The 18,378-nt window shown below is 43.7% G+C and overlaps 1 protein-coding gene across 1 annotated transcript in view; it reads left to right on the top strand.

The window, feature by feature from the left end:
- tafa3a (TAFA chemokine like family member 3a) overlaps window positions 1-16,884 on the top strand; it is an 87,301-nt gene extending 70,417 nt beyond the window's left edge. The window contains exons 3-5 of the mRNA XM_044023180.1: window positions 2,603-2,752; window positions 3,578-3,702; window positions 16,124-16,884. Coding sequence (XP_043879115.1) covers window positions 2,603-2,752; window positions 3,578-3,702; window positions 16,124-16,135 — 287 coding nt within the window. The 3' untranslated portion in view covers window positions 16,136-16,884. The remainder of the gene's footprint in view (window positions 1-2,602; window positions 2,753-3,577; window positions 3,703-16,123) is intronic.
- Window positions 16,885-18,378: the final 1,494 nt, after the last annotated feature.

Consider the following 18,378-nt stretch of genomic DNA (forward strand, 5'->3'; position numbering starts at 1 on the left):
TGTGGCTAATGTTAGTGAGATTAAATTGCACTGGATTACATGCATACCATGTCTCTTTTATGTAAATAATCAGAATACAGTGTGGATGTGGCTAAAAGGTTTTCACAATAAACGACTGTGTAATGACTCGGACAGCCTTCATTTAAATGCTAAATAGAACAGGAAGATGGGAGGAAAGATTATTGCTGGGTGTAATTGTTGCAAAGACAAATGTCATAAATAGTCAAGGAAAAATAGATTGATTTGGTCCCCGTGACCCTCGTGTGGAGGACAAAGTGTGAGACAATGAGTGAGTGTGATTTTGTTGAAATTTCCATAAAAGCCTCTCACTCTCAGTAGAGACAGTCAGACAGTTCATGGTTGTTTCTTCGTATAAAGAATGTTACCAGCTGAGGCTGACCGCCGAGCCCTGGTCTCTGACCTCTCATCCTGAACACACTGCGCGTTGATTCTGGGTCCAGCCTCAGAGTCAGCGACCTTCGCCAGCAGCTCCACTTTTAATCAGCAGTTCTTTCCACACGGGCTGCCTGGGCCAGCCAATTCCTGCACCTTAATGAGTTGAGAGTCCCTGCTCGCAGAGCAGGATGTAGCTCTCTTTCCGCCTTTTTCACATCACAGCAAAGAGCGCACGTATATGGCAAAAACAATATCCAATGATGCACATCTCATTTAGGAGGTCTGTCTCATGGCACTTTTTGTTCTAACAGTCCATTTAATTCCTGTAAAAGAAAGAAAAACATACATTATGTATGACATTATAACGGCCTGCTGTAATTAGTGGGCTCTTTCTCAGCTCTGACTGCAAACACACACGATTTGTTTTCCCTTATAATCAGGTGATTTAATATGATAGTCTTTGCCCGTCTCACCTCTTGTGATTACCTATTGTTCACATGCGTCTGTCCCTTAAACAAAGTGTGAATATTCTATCAAAGCTATTCCAACTTTTGAAATTAACTTTGACTGAGGAGGTGTGCTGGTGGCTTAGAGATAATCACATCAAGGGCACGGAGCCTGACCTGTTTTTGCATCAGTAGGTTTCTTCTCCGTGAAAAGCACTCGATAGGCAATTGTTGTCTTGCCTTTTGTGGGAATGTGAATAGCACCTTATTGATTGGAAGCAAAATGTTTTTAATGTTGTAGATGAGATTTCTGGATTGCTAGCTAATGGGAAGATAGAAGCTCATTGCAATCTATTTTCAAGTCAAGTTCCAAATTGAAAATCTTTGTGGGCATAATTAAGGCTTATCTGTAAGGAATGTCAAAACTTTTTCACTGCTTTTTTTTTTCTTTTAACATTTTTTCCCATCTAATTCTTATTGCGATGTGTAAATACACAGACATGCCCAGAATAGTGATGAGTCCACATAGAAAGTAATGGATATAAGATGGAGAGCCGTATCAGTCCAATGATCCATCTCAATGCTTTTGGTTGTTGTTGTTGTTGTTGTGTAAACAGTCATGCTTTCTCATGCAGTACTTGACGATGTTTGTGAAGGAAAATGTGTTATTTTTAATGTTACTTTGTAGCTGTGTCCCAACAGAGTTGTGCTCTGTTCGTCCTCTCATCATGGTTAGGGTGCAGGGTCAGTGTATTAAGCATGTTGCTCAAGGATACATGGACAGGTGAGACAGCACTGGGGCTGCACTAGGGTTCAAAGGCAGGGTCTTCCACCTGGGGGATGACCTGGATTTCAACGAGGCATTTCATCTGGATGTTAGGAGCAAGACTGTGTCGAAAGATTGCTCTCATAGAGCTTTCCTTATTACAAAGGAGACATGGAGGCACACTGCTGGGGAAACCTTGTTCGACCTTCTGCTGTGCTACATTTATACCAAGTTAAGTTTTACCACTTGCTGTTAATACACAAACCAGGGGTCTCTCTCCCTTGAAGAACAATCTCAGCAGTGAATGTTCTATGCATTATGAACGCCTATATGTCCAGTCTGCAAGGAAGACAAAAAAAAACAATACGGTAACAAAGCGTTTCCACTATTGTGCTCCTTCAGACTGGAAGAAGACTAGAAGAACTAGTCTACAGAACTCCCTCACACTCCAAATTGTATTCATTCTGGACATATAACCTAGATCATTGGTCTGTCACTGCTTTTAGGTTTCTGTCATTAGGCTCTCTAATGTCGGTCAGTGTCGTATTGTAATTTGGATGAGTTGTCTTTATTGATGTATGTGTTTGTTGCTACTGCCTCTTGGCTTTGGAAAATATATTTACAATCCCAATGGGAATATTATCCTTACCAGGATAATATAATAAAGGTTTAATAAAAAAAATGAATAAAAATGAACATTTCCCATAATATGAGTGGGTGTTTTTGGCTATCCCCTGACAACAATGAATTAACCTGATTCAGAGGTGTTTTTTGTGTTGTCAAAGCCAGGTAATTTACCGATAGATTGATAGATAGAGAGAGAGAGAGAGATGGTAGATTCCTAGGATACTACATAGACACTTGGGGCTAAGGCCCTTAAATCTGAGCATATAAAAACAAAGCAAAACACATGCCTCTGTTAATTGTTGCTTTCAAGTTTCACTGAGAGTGCCGTCATGTGCTTTCTAACTGTTCCCTTTGTTTGTTCTTGCAGTTCATGTGAAAGCGGGAACCTGCGAGGTAATTGCAGCGCACCGATGCTGCAACAAGAACAAGATTGAAGAGCGATCTCAGACTGTCAAATGCTCCTGCTTCCCTGGACAGGTGGCGGGAACAACAAGAGCGGCTCCGTCTTGTGTAGACGGTAAGACAAACTTGTCTTTCCAGTTTTACTCATGAAATAAAACTGACTACTGATTAAAGTAGACACATGGCACACACACAAAAAAAAACAGCTGCACTTGTCACTGTGCCCCTGGTGTTTATTTCAGTGATAAACCAGGTATAAGAGGTTCCTTATAGGAAAGAAGAACAACTTAGATTTTCACTAAGATTTTCACAGTCCTTGTGTTGTTTGGGTTTAAAAATTTAGCTTTAAAATCCAACTGCCCACCAGTTCATTCATTCTTTGTCTACTTTTGAGATTTGCAGACCTTGTGTTCAGCAGAGCAGACAGAAAGGCAGGTCATTTAATATTATGTCAAAAGTGGCCTGTGCAGGCGAATTGATCCTTATCTTCTCCGTTCACTGTAATGGTTCTGACAGGGGCTTCCTCAGTTTTGACAGTTCTCTTTTCACTTCAGAGATGAAGCTGTTTCTCCCCCGTAGGCCTCCCCGGAGCGCCTCAAGACCTTGATGCACAACCTCTGCTGCACGCTTTATTACCCTGCCTTCATACAAACATCTACCCTCCTCACACTGAACACACCTGCTCACAACACTCACTAGCTTGACATTGACCTGTGCCCAGTAACTCATACCTGAAAACACACCAGGTGGGTCTGACAGGTCTCTACTGTCAGCCAGCCAGAGATCAAAGGACAGTCTCTGCAATCACTGTGAACGAAAAACCTAAAGACATTTATTATTGCTCCAGTCAAAACACAATACTCTTTCAAACAGCATGTTATTGATTACCTGCGGTGACTTTTTATCATTACAATTTTCCTTTGTATATTTTTCCTCACAGCATCCATAGTTGCACAGAAGTGGTGGTGCCAGATGCATCCCTGTATGGACGGGGAAGAGTGTAAAGTGCTGCCAGATCTCAAAGGATGGAGCTGCAGTACAGGGAACAAAGTTAAGACAACCAAGGTGGGTTTAACTCATAATAAAAAAAAAAAAAACATTTGTTATTTAGCCAATGCTAGGTATAATTATATAATCGTGCTTATAAGAATTTTGAAGTTGAAGGGCCATACAAGAAAGAGCTGCAGATTGATCATCCTTGGACTGTATAACCATTTAGTATTTAGCATTTTAACAAAACAGTCCTAGAGTAATGAAAGGGCACATGGTAAGTGATAAAAACGACAACAAAAGAAACCCAAAAGAATGCTGTCAAAATGTTAGTTAATCTGAGGAGATAGAAATAAAGTGTCTCTGATTTACAGTCTCTTTAGTTACATCTCACAATGGATGCTATTCACTTTTACTGTACTAATGTTTAAACCTAGTAGAGCAACTAGACAATTATTAAAGAATCCATGAGCTAATAATGTCCCATTTTAGAGCAAACCGGCTCAAACCAAAATCAATCATGTCATCCACTCATGAAGCTGAAAAGTTTTTCACATGATACACAAACGTGTTTAAACCTGCATTGTTAATACTTGAGTCCTTATTTTGTTATTGAAACACTTTTTTATTTGTTGAAATTATCTCCGTATCCTGATAGCCATCAATGGATAAAGTTCTCCGGAAAATGTTACAGCCCTTGGCCTGTGTGCAGACTTCTTTTGTTTTATCAAGCCCACTCATCCAAGGGTGTTGTTTCTCAGTGTTTATTTCCTGTTTGATTAGTTAGTTAAGTCGAGTGTTGACCAAGAAGCCCTCTTTTTGTTATATTTATTTATATATATTTAAATAGCACAGCTTACTGTCACATCCATTCCTCTACTGATCTGCCACTCCCACATCAGCCAACACTGTTCACCTGTGCACTCAGGTGCTCCTCATCAGTAATGAAGCCACTATTTAAGCCTCTCTGGTTCACACACTCACTGCCAGATTGGTCTTAGCCTCCATGCAAGACTCTCCAGCATTCTCCCTTGGATTGATTGCCCGTTGCCGACCCTGCCTGCCTCTGACTAACCTGCTTTTCAGGTTTCTGTCTCCAAACACGACCTCTGTCTTAACCCTTCCTGGTGTTCGCCTGCCGGTGTGGCATCCTGCTGCTACACTGCTGGATTTCCTCAACTTACTGGACTTACTCAGCCCCAAGAAACTCTGTGTTTAAGCATGTTTTTGAACTGCATTGTCCCCGGCAGTGTTCCAGGCCTTGGTGAATGACATGCTTTGAGACGTGCTGAACAGATATGTGTTTGTCGACTTGGATGATATCGTTATCTTCTCCCAGTCCCATGAAGAACACGTTCACCACGTCCAGTGACTTCTGGAGAACTCTCTCTTCGTCATGGGAGAGAAGTGCAAGTTTCATGCCTCCTCTGTCTCTTTCATGGGGTACATCCTGGCGCAAGACAGATGGATCTAGCCAAGGTTTCAGCAGTCTTGTCTTGGCCAATTCCCTAACACCCGCAAGCAGCTACAGAGGTTCCTGGGCTTTGCCAACTTTTATCGTCGGTTCATCTGCAGCTACAGCTCCATCACAGCCCCTCTTACGGGTCTCACATCTTCCAAGGTGCCCATCAGGTGGACCACTGCTGCAGATAAGGCCTTCCAGACCCTAAACATCACATCAGCTCCCGTCCTCCAGGTGTCTGATCCTGACCAGCAGTTTGTCGTTGAGGTGGATGCATCAGATGTTGGGGTAGGGGCTGTCCTGTCCCAACGCTTGACCTCTGACCAGAAGCTTCACCCCTGTGCCTTCTTTTCATATCGACTCATGGTTGCTGAACAAAACTACAACTTTGGAAATAGAGAGTTACTTGCTGTCAAATTGGCCCTGGAGGAGTGGGACCACTGGCTGGAGGGCACCAAGATTCCTTTCTTGGTATGGACTGACTACAGAAACCTGGAATATGTGCGCACAGCCAAGAGACTCAACTCTTGACAAGCCCGGTGGTCACTCTTTTTCACCCACTTCAACTTCTCCCTACAGACCAGGGTCTCGCAACATCAAACCTGATGCCTTGTCTTGCTAGTTTCAGGAGAGGGAGGATGCAACCCCAGGGCACATTCTCATCCTTTCTGACCCTTGCATGGTCGCTACCCTTACCTGGGAGATCAAGAATAGTGTGAGGTCCGCCATGGAGGACCAGCCCGGTCCCAGCAACATTCTTCCCGATTGCCTGTTTGTTCCTCCGGTTCTGCGATCCGACGTCCTCCAGTGGGCTCATGCCTCCAAGATTTCTTGTCATCTGGGAATCCAGAGAACCAGAGACGTGGTTCAGCTACGTTTTAGGTGGGCCGCTCTCTACGAGGACATCCGGGGGTTCGTCAATGCCTGTCCGGTCTACAAGCAACACAAGCCATCTTGCCTGGCTCCTGCTGGTTTCCTGCAGCCCCACCCTGTTCCTCATCATCCTTGGTCTCACATCTCTGTGGAATTTGTCACTGGCCTCCCTCCTTCTGAGGGTAATACAGACATCCTGACTGTAGTGGACCGACTTAAAGCCAGTGGAGTGGCTCAGTGGTTAAGACCTGTACCCTGTGTGCAAAGACATCATGGTCGCAAGTTCAACTCCACCCCTGGTTGGTTGTACTCAGTTCCCTTGTAAGTCGCTTTAGATAAAAGTGTCTGCTAATATTACATGTAATGTACCCAAGCTTCCCTCGTCCAAAGAGACAGCCCAACTGGTCCTGCTCCACGTTTTCTGTCTCCATGGTCTCCCTAGATGGGGTGTCTGATCAGGGCCCGCAGTTCACTTCAGTTTTTTGGAAGGAATTCTGTGCTCTGTTTGGGGCCACTGTCTGTCTGTCTGTCCTTCGGGTTTCACCCCAGTCCAATGGACAGACCGAGCGTATGAACCAGGAGATGGAGACAGCCCTTCGCTGCTTGGTTTCCCAAGAGCCCTTGTTGTGGGCCAAGCAACTCCCGTGGATAGAATATGCTCACAACACCCTGACCAGCTCTGCCACAGGCCTGTCCCCATTCCAGTACGTCTATGGGTTCCAGCCTCCCCTTTTTCCTGCACTGGAGAAGGAGGCTTCCTGTCCGTCAGTCCAAGCCTTCATCCACCGCTGTTGCCGCACCATTCTGCATATTAAGACCCAAAGTAAATTGTATGTGAAGAAGAAAAGCATACAAATAGATAAAAATTAATATTAAAACAAAAATGTCACCATAACACTGACATTTTTCACTTGGTGACATAGCTGTGAGATTAAATGTGGTTGCACAGAGCAGATGACAACTTTGCAAATGGAAAATTAATTATCACTTCTGTACCACACCGTGTGCTTGCACACCAGTGACTTTCATTGGTACAAACAGGAAAACTCAGCCTCTATGAACGGAAATAACAAGTCTCTTTGACTGAGCAAATATCCAGGTCACATTTTGCTCACATCATTATCATTGTTTTGGCATAGAGGAAAGAGAAATCTTATATCAAACAACTAACAAATCCCTCCAGGAAACAAGTGGAGTATTTCCAGTTAGGTAAGAAGGTATCAGTCCTTCAGAGAACAAATTCACATGTTTTCAGTTTCTGGGTGAACCTGAAGTAGCTTTAAGGTGCATGGGTGGGGCACAGATGACGTGTTTCCATCATGTACAGTTTGGTTTGGTGCAATATGGAATGGTAAACCCCCGACATACCTTTCCTTGGTAGGCGGATGTGTGCTGTGCCCAATAGCTGCGTTAGTGAGATACACAGCGCAACGTTGTACTGGTGTGCCAACAACAAATATCGACATTGAATGCGAAATAACCCAAACACTGGGCAGAACAAAATTAGCTGCTCCGTCGCAAGGGAGTGACACTTTTGGAACGGTTGGGGTTGGATATTTTAGTACCAATCCAAATGGAAACACAAAAAAATATGTTCCAAACCAAATCGCTCCACACGGCTAAAGTGGATCCTTAGCCATTCCTCACAGCACAGTGTTTGACTCACCAAACATCAGTAGTTGAACTGCCTCTTTATTAGTCATGGCTCCAGGAGGCCTAGAAAAATCAGAGCCTTTTATTTTAGCATCGTTAATAATTCATGGCCTCCCACACAGCCATTGGAACGCAAAAACAGAGGCATAGATAAGAGGGGGTCCAGGTGGCTCCCAGAGCACGTCAGAGCTTCCACTCTTTTTTGATTTTGGAGTCAGCGGGGGTCACTCCATGCTCATGGCCTTGCTACCTCCCACAAAGGAGAGCAAAGACTGTGTATTCTAGTAGGCACAGACGGTTAACATCAGGAGCGGTGGGCTCCACTGAGGATCGATCTCAGGTGCTGAAGTGTTGGTCTTTTGCTGGAAGATAAGACCCACTTATTTTTGTGACATGTATATTATACTCTTTTTTTTATAATATACCAGTTCACAACACCACTGTAGCATAAATGGGAATTTTAGCTTTGTGCATTTTTTTCACGTGCATGTATGTGAAATATAATAGACATAAGCTTCCCGTTCTCCCGAAAGACGGATACAAAACATGATTCACCAACCACAAAGAAGAGAGTGTCACTTGACTCTATGGAGAATTTCTGCATCTTCACCGTTTGGTTTGTAATTTGGAACTGGAATGACGTGTCAGTCTATGACACATTGATGTACTAATGTCTTGGCTATCAGGTTTGTTACTGTAACGTTACATAGCTATAAGTTATCAGTGAATACCCTAGTAAGACATCACCTCAGCAAAGCATTGTAATGATGATCTTACAAACTAACTCCTCAGTTGCATAACATGCCTGATTCGCTGCAACACTGTAAACCCTTTCTTTTTCAATGTCCACCAGTGGCATTTTTGATAAAAAATGATGGTGTCGTTTCACCTCACGATGAAATCACATCAACGAATCAGATGCCTTAATACCCTGCAGGCTCCTTTCCTGGACAACTCCAGTTGTTCCATCTATCTCTGCATGTCCACTAGCAGCTGTTTTATAGTTCTGCTGGTAATGTCAGGAACTATAACCCCAACAGCTCCTACTTTTCACTTCCTATCAGTCAGAGGGTGGAAGGTAAAAAAAATCGTCAAGGTTTTCCACTGGACAGGTTTATGACCTTATAGAGGGGAAGACAGTGACAAATGGCTGTCTGTTGGAGATTTGTCTTTAAGATGTCAAGAGACATTTACCTCACAGCATAATGTCTTAAATATAGTATTCTATAGGTCTAAAACAACACACGTAACTCATCATGATCACGAGCAGCTTCACATTTAGTCTTGCACAAATGTATTCATTAATTGTCTGCTAATCCCATCTGACATAGAGTGAAAGACGGGGTCACACCCTGGACAGGTCGCCAGTCCATCACAGGGAAAACAGATAGAGACAAACAACCATTCACACTCACATTCACACCTGTGTCTCATTAACCTCTGCATGTTTTTGGACTGTGGGAGGAAATCAGAGAACCCGGAGAAATCCCACACACACATGTGGAGAACATACAAATGCAGAAAGGGTCACAAACCCTTGACTTTTTGCTGCAAGGCAGCAATGCTTGCCACAACACTGCTGTTTTTCCCCCTGCACTGGATCATCACTAGAACACACTGACATCAATATGATCTTTGTGGATCCAAACCCAATAGAGTCTTCTAAAAAATACTACCCTTTGTAGAGACAAAATACACAGTAATTGTTTTCTGTCAAAAAATATCTGCAGTAAAATATACATTTCTAGTGACTGCAGCATAATTATATGTTTTATATTTACGAAAGCAAATAATGATTCCAGCAGTGTGCCGTCATGAATAATCTTCTGACTTTTACTGCAGACTTCACATATGTCATCATCATCATCATCATCATCCTCCGCTTATCCGGGGCCGGGTCGCGGGGGCAGCAGTTTCAGCAAGGGACCCCAAACTTCCTTTTCCCGAGCCGCATTGACCAGCTCCGACTGAGGGATCCCGAGGCGTTCCCAGGCCAGAGTGGAGATGTAATCTCTCCACCTTGTCCTAGGTCTACCCCAAGGTCTCCTCCCAGCTGGACGTGCCTGATATACCTCCCTCGGGAGGCGCCCAGGAGGCATCCTCACCAGATGCCCGAACCACCTCAACTGGCTCCTTTCAACGTGAAGGAGCAGCGGTTCTACTCCGAGCTCCCCCCGGATGACCGAGCTTCTCACCCTATCTCTAAGGGAAAAGCCAGCCCTCCTGAGGAATCCCATTTCGGTCGCTTGTACCCGCGATCTTGTTCTTTCGGTCATGACCCAACCTTCATGACCATAGGTGAGGATAGGAACGAAGACTGACCGGTAGATCGAGAGCTTTGCCTTCTGGCTCAGCTCCCTTTTCGTCACAACCGTGCGGTAAAGCGAATGCAGTACCGCACCAGCTGCTCTGATTCTCCGGCCCATCTCCGGCTCCCTCGTCCCCTCACTCGTGAACAAGACCCCGAGATACTTGAACTCCTTCACCTGGGGCAAGGAGTCATTCCCTACCCGGAGAAGGCAATCCACCGGTTTCCTGCTAAGAGCCATGGCCTCAGACTTCGAGGTGCTGATCCTCATCCCGACCGCTTCACACTCAGCCACGAACCGATCCAGTGAGCGCTGAAGGTCACAGGCCGACGAAGCCATGAGGACCACATCATCTGCAAAAAGCAGCGACGTGATCTCAAGCCCGCCAAACCACAACCCCTCTCCCCCACGACTACGCCTCGTGATCCTGTCCATGAAAATCACAAACAGGATTGGTGATAAAGCGCAGCCCTGGCGAAGGCCAACACCCACAGGAAACAGGCCTGATTTAGTGCCGAGAACCCTGACACAGCTAATACTTTGGGCGTATAGGGATTGGATGGCCCTAAGTAGTGCCCCCCTCACCCCATACTCCTGCAGCACCTCCCACAGTATCTCCCTGGGAACCCGATCATACGCCTTCTCCAGGTCCACAAAACACATGTAGACCGGGTGGGCGTACTCCCAGGCCCCCTCCAGGATCCCTGCAAGAGTAAAGAGCTGGTCCGTTGTTCCACGACCAGGACGGAATCCGCATTGTTCCTCTTGAATCCGAGGTTCGACTACCGGTCGAACCCTCCTTTCCAGAACCTTGGAGTAAACCTTACCAGGGAGGCTGAGAAGTGTGATGCCCCGGTAATTGGCACACACTCTCAGGTCCCCCTTTTTGAAAAGGGGGGCCACCACCCCAGTTTGCCACTCCTTCGGCACTGACCCCGACCTCCACGCAATGTTGAAGAGACGTGTCATCCAAGACAGCCCCTCCACACCCAGAGCCTTCAGCATTTCTGGGCGGATATCATCAACCCTTGGGGCCTTGCCACTGCGGAGTTGTTTAACCACCTCAGTGACCTCCCTCAGGGAGATTGACGATGATCAGCCTCCCTCTCTGCCTCCATCACAGAGGGTGCAGATGTCGGATTCAGGAGTTCCTCAAAGTGTTCCTTCCACCGTCCGGTTACCTCCTCAGTCGAGGTCAACAGTGTCCCATCCTTACTGTACACAGCTTGGATGGTCCCCCGCTTTCCCCTCCTGAGGCCCCGAATGGTTTTCCAGAAACGCCTTGGTGCCGACCGATAGTCCTTCTCCATGTCCTCTCCGAACTTCTCCCATACCCGCTGCTTTGCGTCTGCCACAGCAGAGGCTGCCACTCTTCAGGGCCTGTCGGTACCTTGCAACTGTCTCAGGAGTCCTCCGGGATAACATATCCCGGAAACACTCCTTCTTCAGTCGGACAGCTTCCCTGACCACCGGTGTCCACCACGATGTTCGAGGGTTACCGCCCCTTGAGGCACCCAAAGCCCTGGAGCCACAGCTCTCCACTACAGCTTTCACAATAGAGTCTTTGAACACTGCCCACTCAGGTTCAATGTCCCCAGCCTCCACAGGGATACAGGAAAAGCTCCGCCGGAGGTGAGAGGTGAAGGCCTCTCGGACAGGGGCATCCTCCAGACGTTCCCAGTTCATCCACACTACACGCTTGGGTTTACCAGGTCTATCCAGAGTCCTCCCCCATCCTCTGACCCAACTCACCACCAGATGGTGATCAGTTGACAGCTCTGCCCCTCTCTTCACCCGAGTGTCCAGAACATGCGGCCTTAGATCAGATGAAACGATCACAAAATCGATAATCGACCTTCGGCCAAGGTCACTCTGGTACCAAGTACACTTATGAGCGTCCTTATGCCCGAACATGGTGTTTGTTATGGATAGTCCATGACTTGCACAGAAATCCAATAACAAACGACCACTCTGATTTAGATCAGGTAGGCCGTTCTTCCCAATCACGCCTCTCCAGGTTTCCCCATCGTCGCCCACGTGCGCATTGAAATCTCCCAGCAGAACTATGGAGTCCCCCGACGGAGCCCCTTGCAGGACTCCATCTAGGGCCTCCAAGAAGGCAGGGTACTCCGAGCTGCTGTTCGGTGCATAAGCACAAAGCGCAGTCAGGGCTTTCCCCCCCGCAACCCTAAGGCGCAGGGAGGCGACCCTCTCGTCCACCGGGGTAAACTCCAACACAGCAGCGCTCAGCCGGGGGCTTGTGAGTATCCCCACACCCGCCCGGCGCCTTACACCCTGGGCAACTCCAGAGAAGAATAACTTCCAACCCCTATCCAGGAGTGTGGTTCCAGAGCCAAGGCTGTGCGTGGAGGTAAGCCCCACCAGATCTAATTGGTAGCGCTCCATCTCCCGCACAAGCTCCGGCTCTTTCCCCCACAGCGAGGTGACGTTCCATGTCCCCAGAACCAGCTTCTGCCGCCCAGGTCCAGTACGTCGAGATCCCCGACCTTCACTGCCACCCATGTGGCAGCGCACCCGACCCCAGTCGATCTCCCTGCAGGTGGTGGGTCCACAGGAGGACGATGAAGAGGCCATGGGACTTGTTCGGGCTGTGCCCGGCCGGGCCCCGTGGTAGACCCGGCCACCAGGCGTTCGCTCACGGGCCCTCCGTCTGGGCCTGGCTCCAGGCGGGGGCCCCGGGCTTCCTCCGGGCAGGGTCACTCTCTTCCTCTGTTGTTTTTTCATGAGGTCTTTGAACCATTCTTCGTCAGGCCCCTCCCCTGAGACCAATTTGCCTTGGGAGACCCTACCAGGAGCACTAGGCTCCAGACAACACAGCTCTCAGAATCACAGGGGCACTCAAACCTCTCCACCACGGTAAGGTGATGGTTCCCGGAGAGGCTTGAGGTCTTTGAACCATTCTTCGTAAGGCCCCACTTCACATATGTTTGAAACCTAAATGTGACAGCTGGGAATATCTGTCGCACCTTTTACACGGATACTAGATGTGCAGCACATGGACAAAGTTATTTAGCTGCTTTTGTTTACAATTTCTGCATTTTTTTTCTGCAGTTTTGTGTATTACTCATTCTAGTATTCACTACTTTTCAAGGCTGTCTTGAACAAACTACGCATGTAATACATGTGTAAGCATGTAATTACGACCATTGCTAGGTCACCCCTAGTGGCTGTAGTAAATATGGCAGGAGTAAATGAGGAGATAAAGCTAAGAAGTTTCAAAGAAAGTCTATATGTTAGAAGGAATTTAGCAGAGATGGGAGTTAGTCACACATATGCAAAAGGTTATTAACCTTCAAGTCTCATACGAGTCTGAAGTAATGCTTGCAAGAATCCAGCAGTTACAAGTCAAGTCGTCTGAAGATAGAAGGAGAAAAAAGTCATTTTGAACTGCTAGGGTTTTATCTTTTCACAGAAGCACAATTACATTTTACATATTAGACTAAAAAACATCACATATTGAGCCTATTTTCCATGTTTCAAAATTGTGATGTTAACTCTGGATCACCACTAGAACACAGTGACATCAATATGATCTTTGTGGATCCAAACCCAATAGAGTTTTCTAAAAAAATACTACCCTTTGTACAGACAAAATACACAGTAATTGTTTTCTGTCAAAAAGATATCTGCAGTAAAATATACATTTCTAGTGACTGCAGCATAGTTATATCTTATATATTCATGAAAGCAAATAATGAATGCTTCAAATCAATATATGACACTGAGTTGGGTAAAATCAACCATCTTTTGGGACGGTCTGCGTGCTGTGTATGCAGTGTATTGTCAATCAAAACATTTGTGAGTGAAACACATCATTAAAAGCCTGAGAGGAGAATACAGACATTTAGTCAATGAAAAGCCTGAAAAGAGAAGCAAAATCATTCTGTTCATCATTTGTTTTTTTTTTCCATAGCCCATTAAGATATTGCTTGAAGGCTGACATTGACCATTTAGTTGTTATTTTGAAGCAGGATTTAAGATTAAACTCATACTTTCTGTACTTCACTGAATGCCAAAAACAATCAGACAAAATCTGTGCAGTTAAAACAGTGAATAGTATGTATGAACTGTAATAGATAGTGTATGTTGTAACTGTAGATTCTCTGTTAAATATTACAGCTGTATCTTATGTATGTATGTGCGTGCACTCACTGCTTCAGTGTGTCCTCATCAAAGACTGGCTCTTGGTTTGTCAGTGGAGCTTTGAACCCACAGTTGACCAGTCAATTGTGCTCAGCTTAAGTACCAAACCTTGAAGAGATGCTTTGTGTTCTCCTTTTCTGTGTTTGTTCACCTTCACGCTGACTCCCACAACAACTGGGCATGGTAATTGCTTTGATAAGGTTTTACTGTGCTTCACACTTTGTTTCTGTTCGCCATACATAAAACAGCCTCTGGGTGATGACACACAGGGACATGGACACTTTATTTTTGTGTTGTTTGACCATCCATCCATTTATTCATCCATTCATCTCAAAACTGGGGACTTATTTTGTTCACAGCAACACAGTATCAGGCACTTAACAAATCATGTAAAGGAAGTCCACAGTGGTCTCTGTCAGACGGAGCAGATGTGCCATAAAGTCTCTTTGACCACAGCTTTTGCCGTTTAAAGGTCACTGTCACCTGTCAAATATGTTTTTCTCACCCAATCATTCAAAATAAAACATTAAAATCATGAATGAAATGATGTGATAAATTGTTTATATCCTCACTAGGACTTCATATTTTGCAAAGATTATCAACGTCATAATGCCAGTCATTATGATTTTTACATATTTTAAGGTGGTAATCTGCATACTGTACGGCAACCCCTTCGTTGGTTTGACTGATGAGATGATGATAACCTGTGCATCTATGTGTTTATGTGTGTCTGTTCGACTTTTAAAGGGGAAAAGGGCAAACTTTTTTTTTTTTAGCTATTTTAAAAAGTGAAAGGAACACCAACTGCAACTTCAAATCCTTCAAATTAATATTAATGCAAATGTTCATACTGAGCATACTTATTCCAGCAGTGTGCCGTCATGAATAATCTTCTGACTTTTACTGCAGACTTCACATATGTTCGAAACCTAAATGTGACAGCTGGGAATATCTGTCGCACCTTTTACACGGATACTAGATGTGCAGCACAAGGACAAAGTTATTTAGCTGCTTTTGTTCACAATTTCTGCATTTGTAGTTTTGTGTATTACTCATGCTAGTATTCACTACTTTTCAAGGCTCTCTTGAACAAACTAAGCATGTAATACATGTGTAAGCATGTCTCATACGAGTCTGAAGTAATGCTTGCAAGAATCCAGAAAGTTGTAAGTCAAGTCGTCTGATGATAGAAGAAGATGATTCCCCACATATTCCACATTTAAATATGCAAAAAAGTCATTTTGAACTGCTAGTTTTATCTTTTCACAGAAGCACAATTACATTTTACATATTAGACTAAAAAACGTCACATTTGGAGCCTATTTTCCATGTTTCAAAAGCAAATTGTGACTTTAACTCCTCAATATTTGAGAAAACAAAAAGTCATTTCACTCGAGTCTGAAGTCATGAGTTTCAAGTCTAAGTCCAGTTGAAACTTTAACCAGCGTTAGTCAAGTCTCAAGTCCTAAAATTTGTGAGTTAAGTCCGACTTTAGTCCCCCAACTCTGGAATAAAGGGTGGACAGGCGGACCAACAAGAACACTTTTGTGAAGGTGGTCACTGTTTGAGTCCTTTGTGTAACTGCTAATACTAACTTACTATGTTGATTGATAGTTATATTATAAGAATAAGAGACAAGAAGGTGATGTTTATGTAGAACAATACAAAATACCCTATATATACCCAATACAAATAACCCTAACCCTAACCCAAGTTTACAAAGTGCATTGATGGAAAAAACAAAAACAGACTTCTCAAGGACACAGATAAGATAACCACAGTGCCAAACTTCAGAAGATAGAATGTCAAAATAAATAAAAGCAAAAATAGAATTAAAAACAAGGAAACAACATCAAGCAAGAGCAAGTACAAGGGAATAAAAGATGAATGGATGAAATAGATAAAAGCAATGAATCACAAGATAAAAAGATGAATGGACGACCATGTTAAAGGTTCTCAATGTCAAAAAAGTATTTACTCAGACCACAACTTTGATCTTTTCTTAAATCTTTTTCTTCTTCTGCTTTCTTTCTAGGTCACACGATAGTCTTCTTTTTCCCAGGATTTACCCAGTTTGGAACAAGGCATGACATCTTTGACTGACACCATTGGACAATTGGATATCATGTCTTTTGAGAATTTGGTGGAAACCAGGGACCAACAAAGACTTTAATCATGGACATGAGGGAGCATCATATAAGACTACACATCCTAAATGATTCTGTACTGTAGATGCAGCATCAACAGTAGCAGCCTCTGATCTCTACTGCCCACCAAATCTCTCTTTGTATTATAGTTTTGTTCTCATGGACAAGAAGACTTTATCATAAAGATAATTATTGGAATACAAGACTGTGGTTTATTTTAGAAAAAAAAATCATCCTAAAAAGTGGTGTGATGTGAAAACTTTTGTGTTATTTTTCCTGCCACAAAGAACCCCAGGACTCTTGATGCATATCTGTGTTGAACATCTAGTGAAAACAAAAGCATTTTCATTCCTTTAAGCCTTACAGAGCAGATATATCTTCTGTTTCTTTTGTTGTTGATTTGAAACCATCAAGTGTTTGGCTTTCCTAGATTTGTTAGGATGCCAGGTCTTTTTTTCAAAGACAAAAGACAACAATACAACCACACAACCCAGAAAATAACATACCTTTGTTTGACTACAAGTCACTGACAGTCAATGCAGCTGAGTTCTGCCAAAATGTTTTAATAGTATTTGTTGTTTTTGATGCCTGGTGATAACCATTGATTACAAATGTCATAAATATCTCAATAAATCTAACTCAATGGATATCACTGTATGGAAAAAAAATATTGGTGTTTTTAAAGCTGGTATGAGTCATAGGTTGTGTGATGAATTTAGGTCAGGAAAGTGAATCGAGTGCAGTAGAAACTGAAATCCGTATTCTCTAGAATGTCTTTCAGAGGACAGCCCCACTGGTTGTAATGAGAAGTCGGTTTGTATGCAAGTCTATGAGGAAATTACAATGAATTCTTAGCTTAATTTATATCAGTTACAATGGTCTCAGTCACTAGTTTCAGGTCTTCGTCCATACAGCATGATGTCCATTTTGTAAATGATTGTCCCATTTAGAGTCAAATAAACAATAAAGCAGGATTTGCTTTAGGACAAGGCTATGATGTGATTGAAATTGATGTCACGTTCAGTGATCTGCCAGCACTCTCAGTAAGATTCATCCGTTGTTTCCTCTCCAGCTCCACCGTCTGTTCTGTTTTTTAAAAACAATACGATCACAAAGGGCCAAAATCGAGCCTTGGAAACGGCAGTTCACAAACCAGCTGGTGATGTCATGGTGGAATTATCCTGGTATAGACGCACTGTATATATGGGGTCACAGGAAGGACATGACACGACTTAAAATCTCAAGCTCAAAAAAGAGGAAGGGGAGCCATGAGGTTACCTTTATGATGGAACTGCAATGCAAAAGATCATGTTTCTTTAAAATTGATAACATGGAGAGCATCCCACAGTGTTTTGTTTGTGTTGTTTGCACATGTAAGTTCAACATTATTTAATTCTCCACTTTAGATTTAGACTTTAGAAGAGACTGATGAATGGCTTGCACTTAAAACAAGACTATTTCATTCATTTACAAACCTGGTTATTATCATCAGCCTCATGCTTTATTGTGGTAAGCCATTATAAACAGTATGTGTTTATCTGTTATTTGTCGGACAGGGTAATTCCCCATGATGGAAATAATTTAGTGAGTGCCATTAGTTCACAGGAAATAAAGTAGAGGGAGAAAATAAACAAAGACAGAAACCAAACACAGCAAAGTCTACTACATGTACATCCATTCTGACATATACTATAGTTGCTATAATTACTGGTATCAACATGCAGCTCCACTCCCCCCTGAGGAGGCCGAGCTGGTCAGAGGCAGCAGTGTGTGAGGAGATGGAGAACTGTGGGAGATGTATTTATATTTCACCTGCTTACGACATTTGTGTACATACTATGGGGGCCCTTCCTTTGGTGTGATAATAAGTGCCATTTCTGATGTGTTAATATGTATCTATAGTTGTTATTTTTGTGCCTCCAGGACAAATATCAACATGACATCTGGAGAATGACAAAGAGTTTATGGAAATGCAGTTTTACAAAGAAAAGAATTGTTATATTAGAACACTGAAGCAGAGAAAGCCAGTCGTATCACGTCTAGACTCCAAATAGACCACTTTAAGGGGAGTATAACATTTTGTAAGTCAATTTCTGTCTGTAATTGAAACAGTGCATTCAGTTCAGAACGCTTCTCATATTCT

Source organism: Solea senegalensis, linkage group LG4, assembly GCF_019176455.1.
Source record: "Solea senegalensis isolate Sse05_10M linkage group LG4, IFAPA_SoseM_1, whole genome shotgun sequence".
NCBI lineage: Eukaryota > Metazoa > Chordata > Actinopteri > Pleuronectiformes > Soleidae > Solea > Solea senegalensis.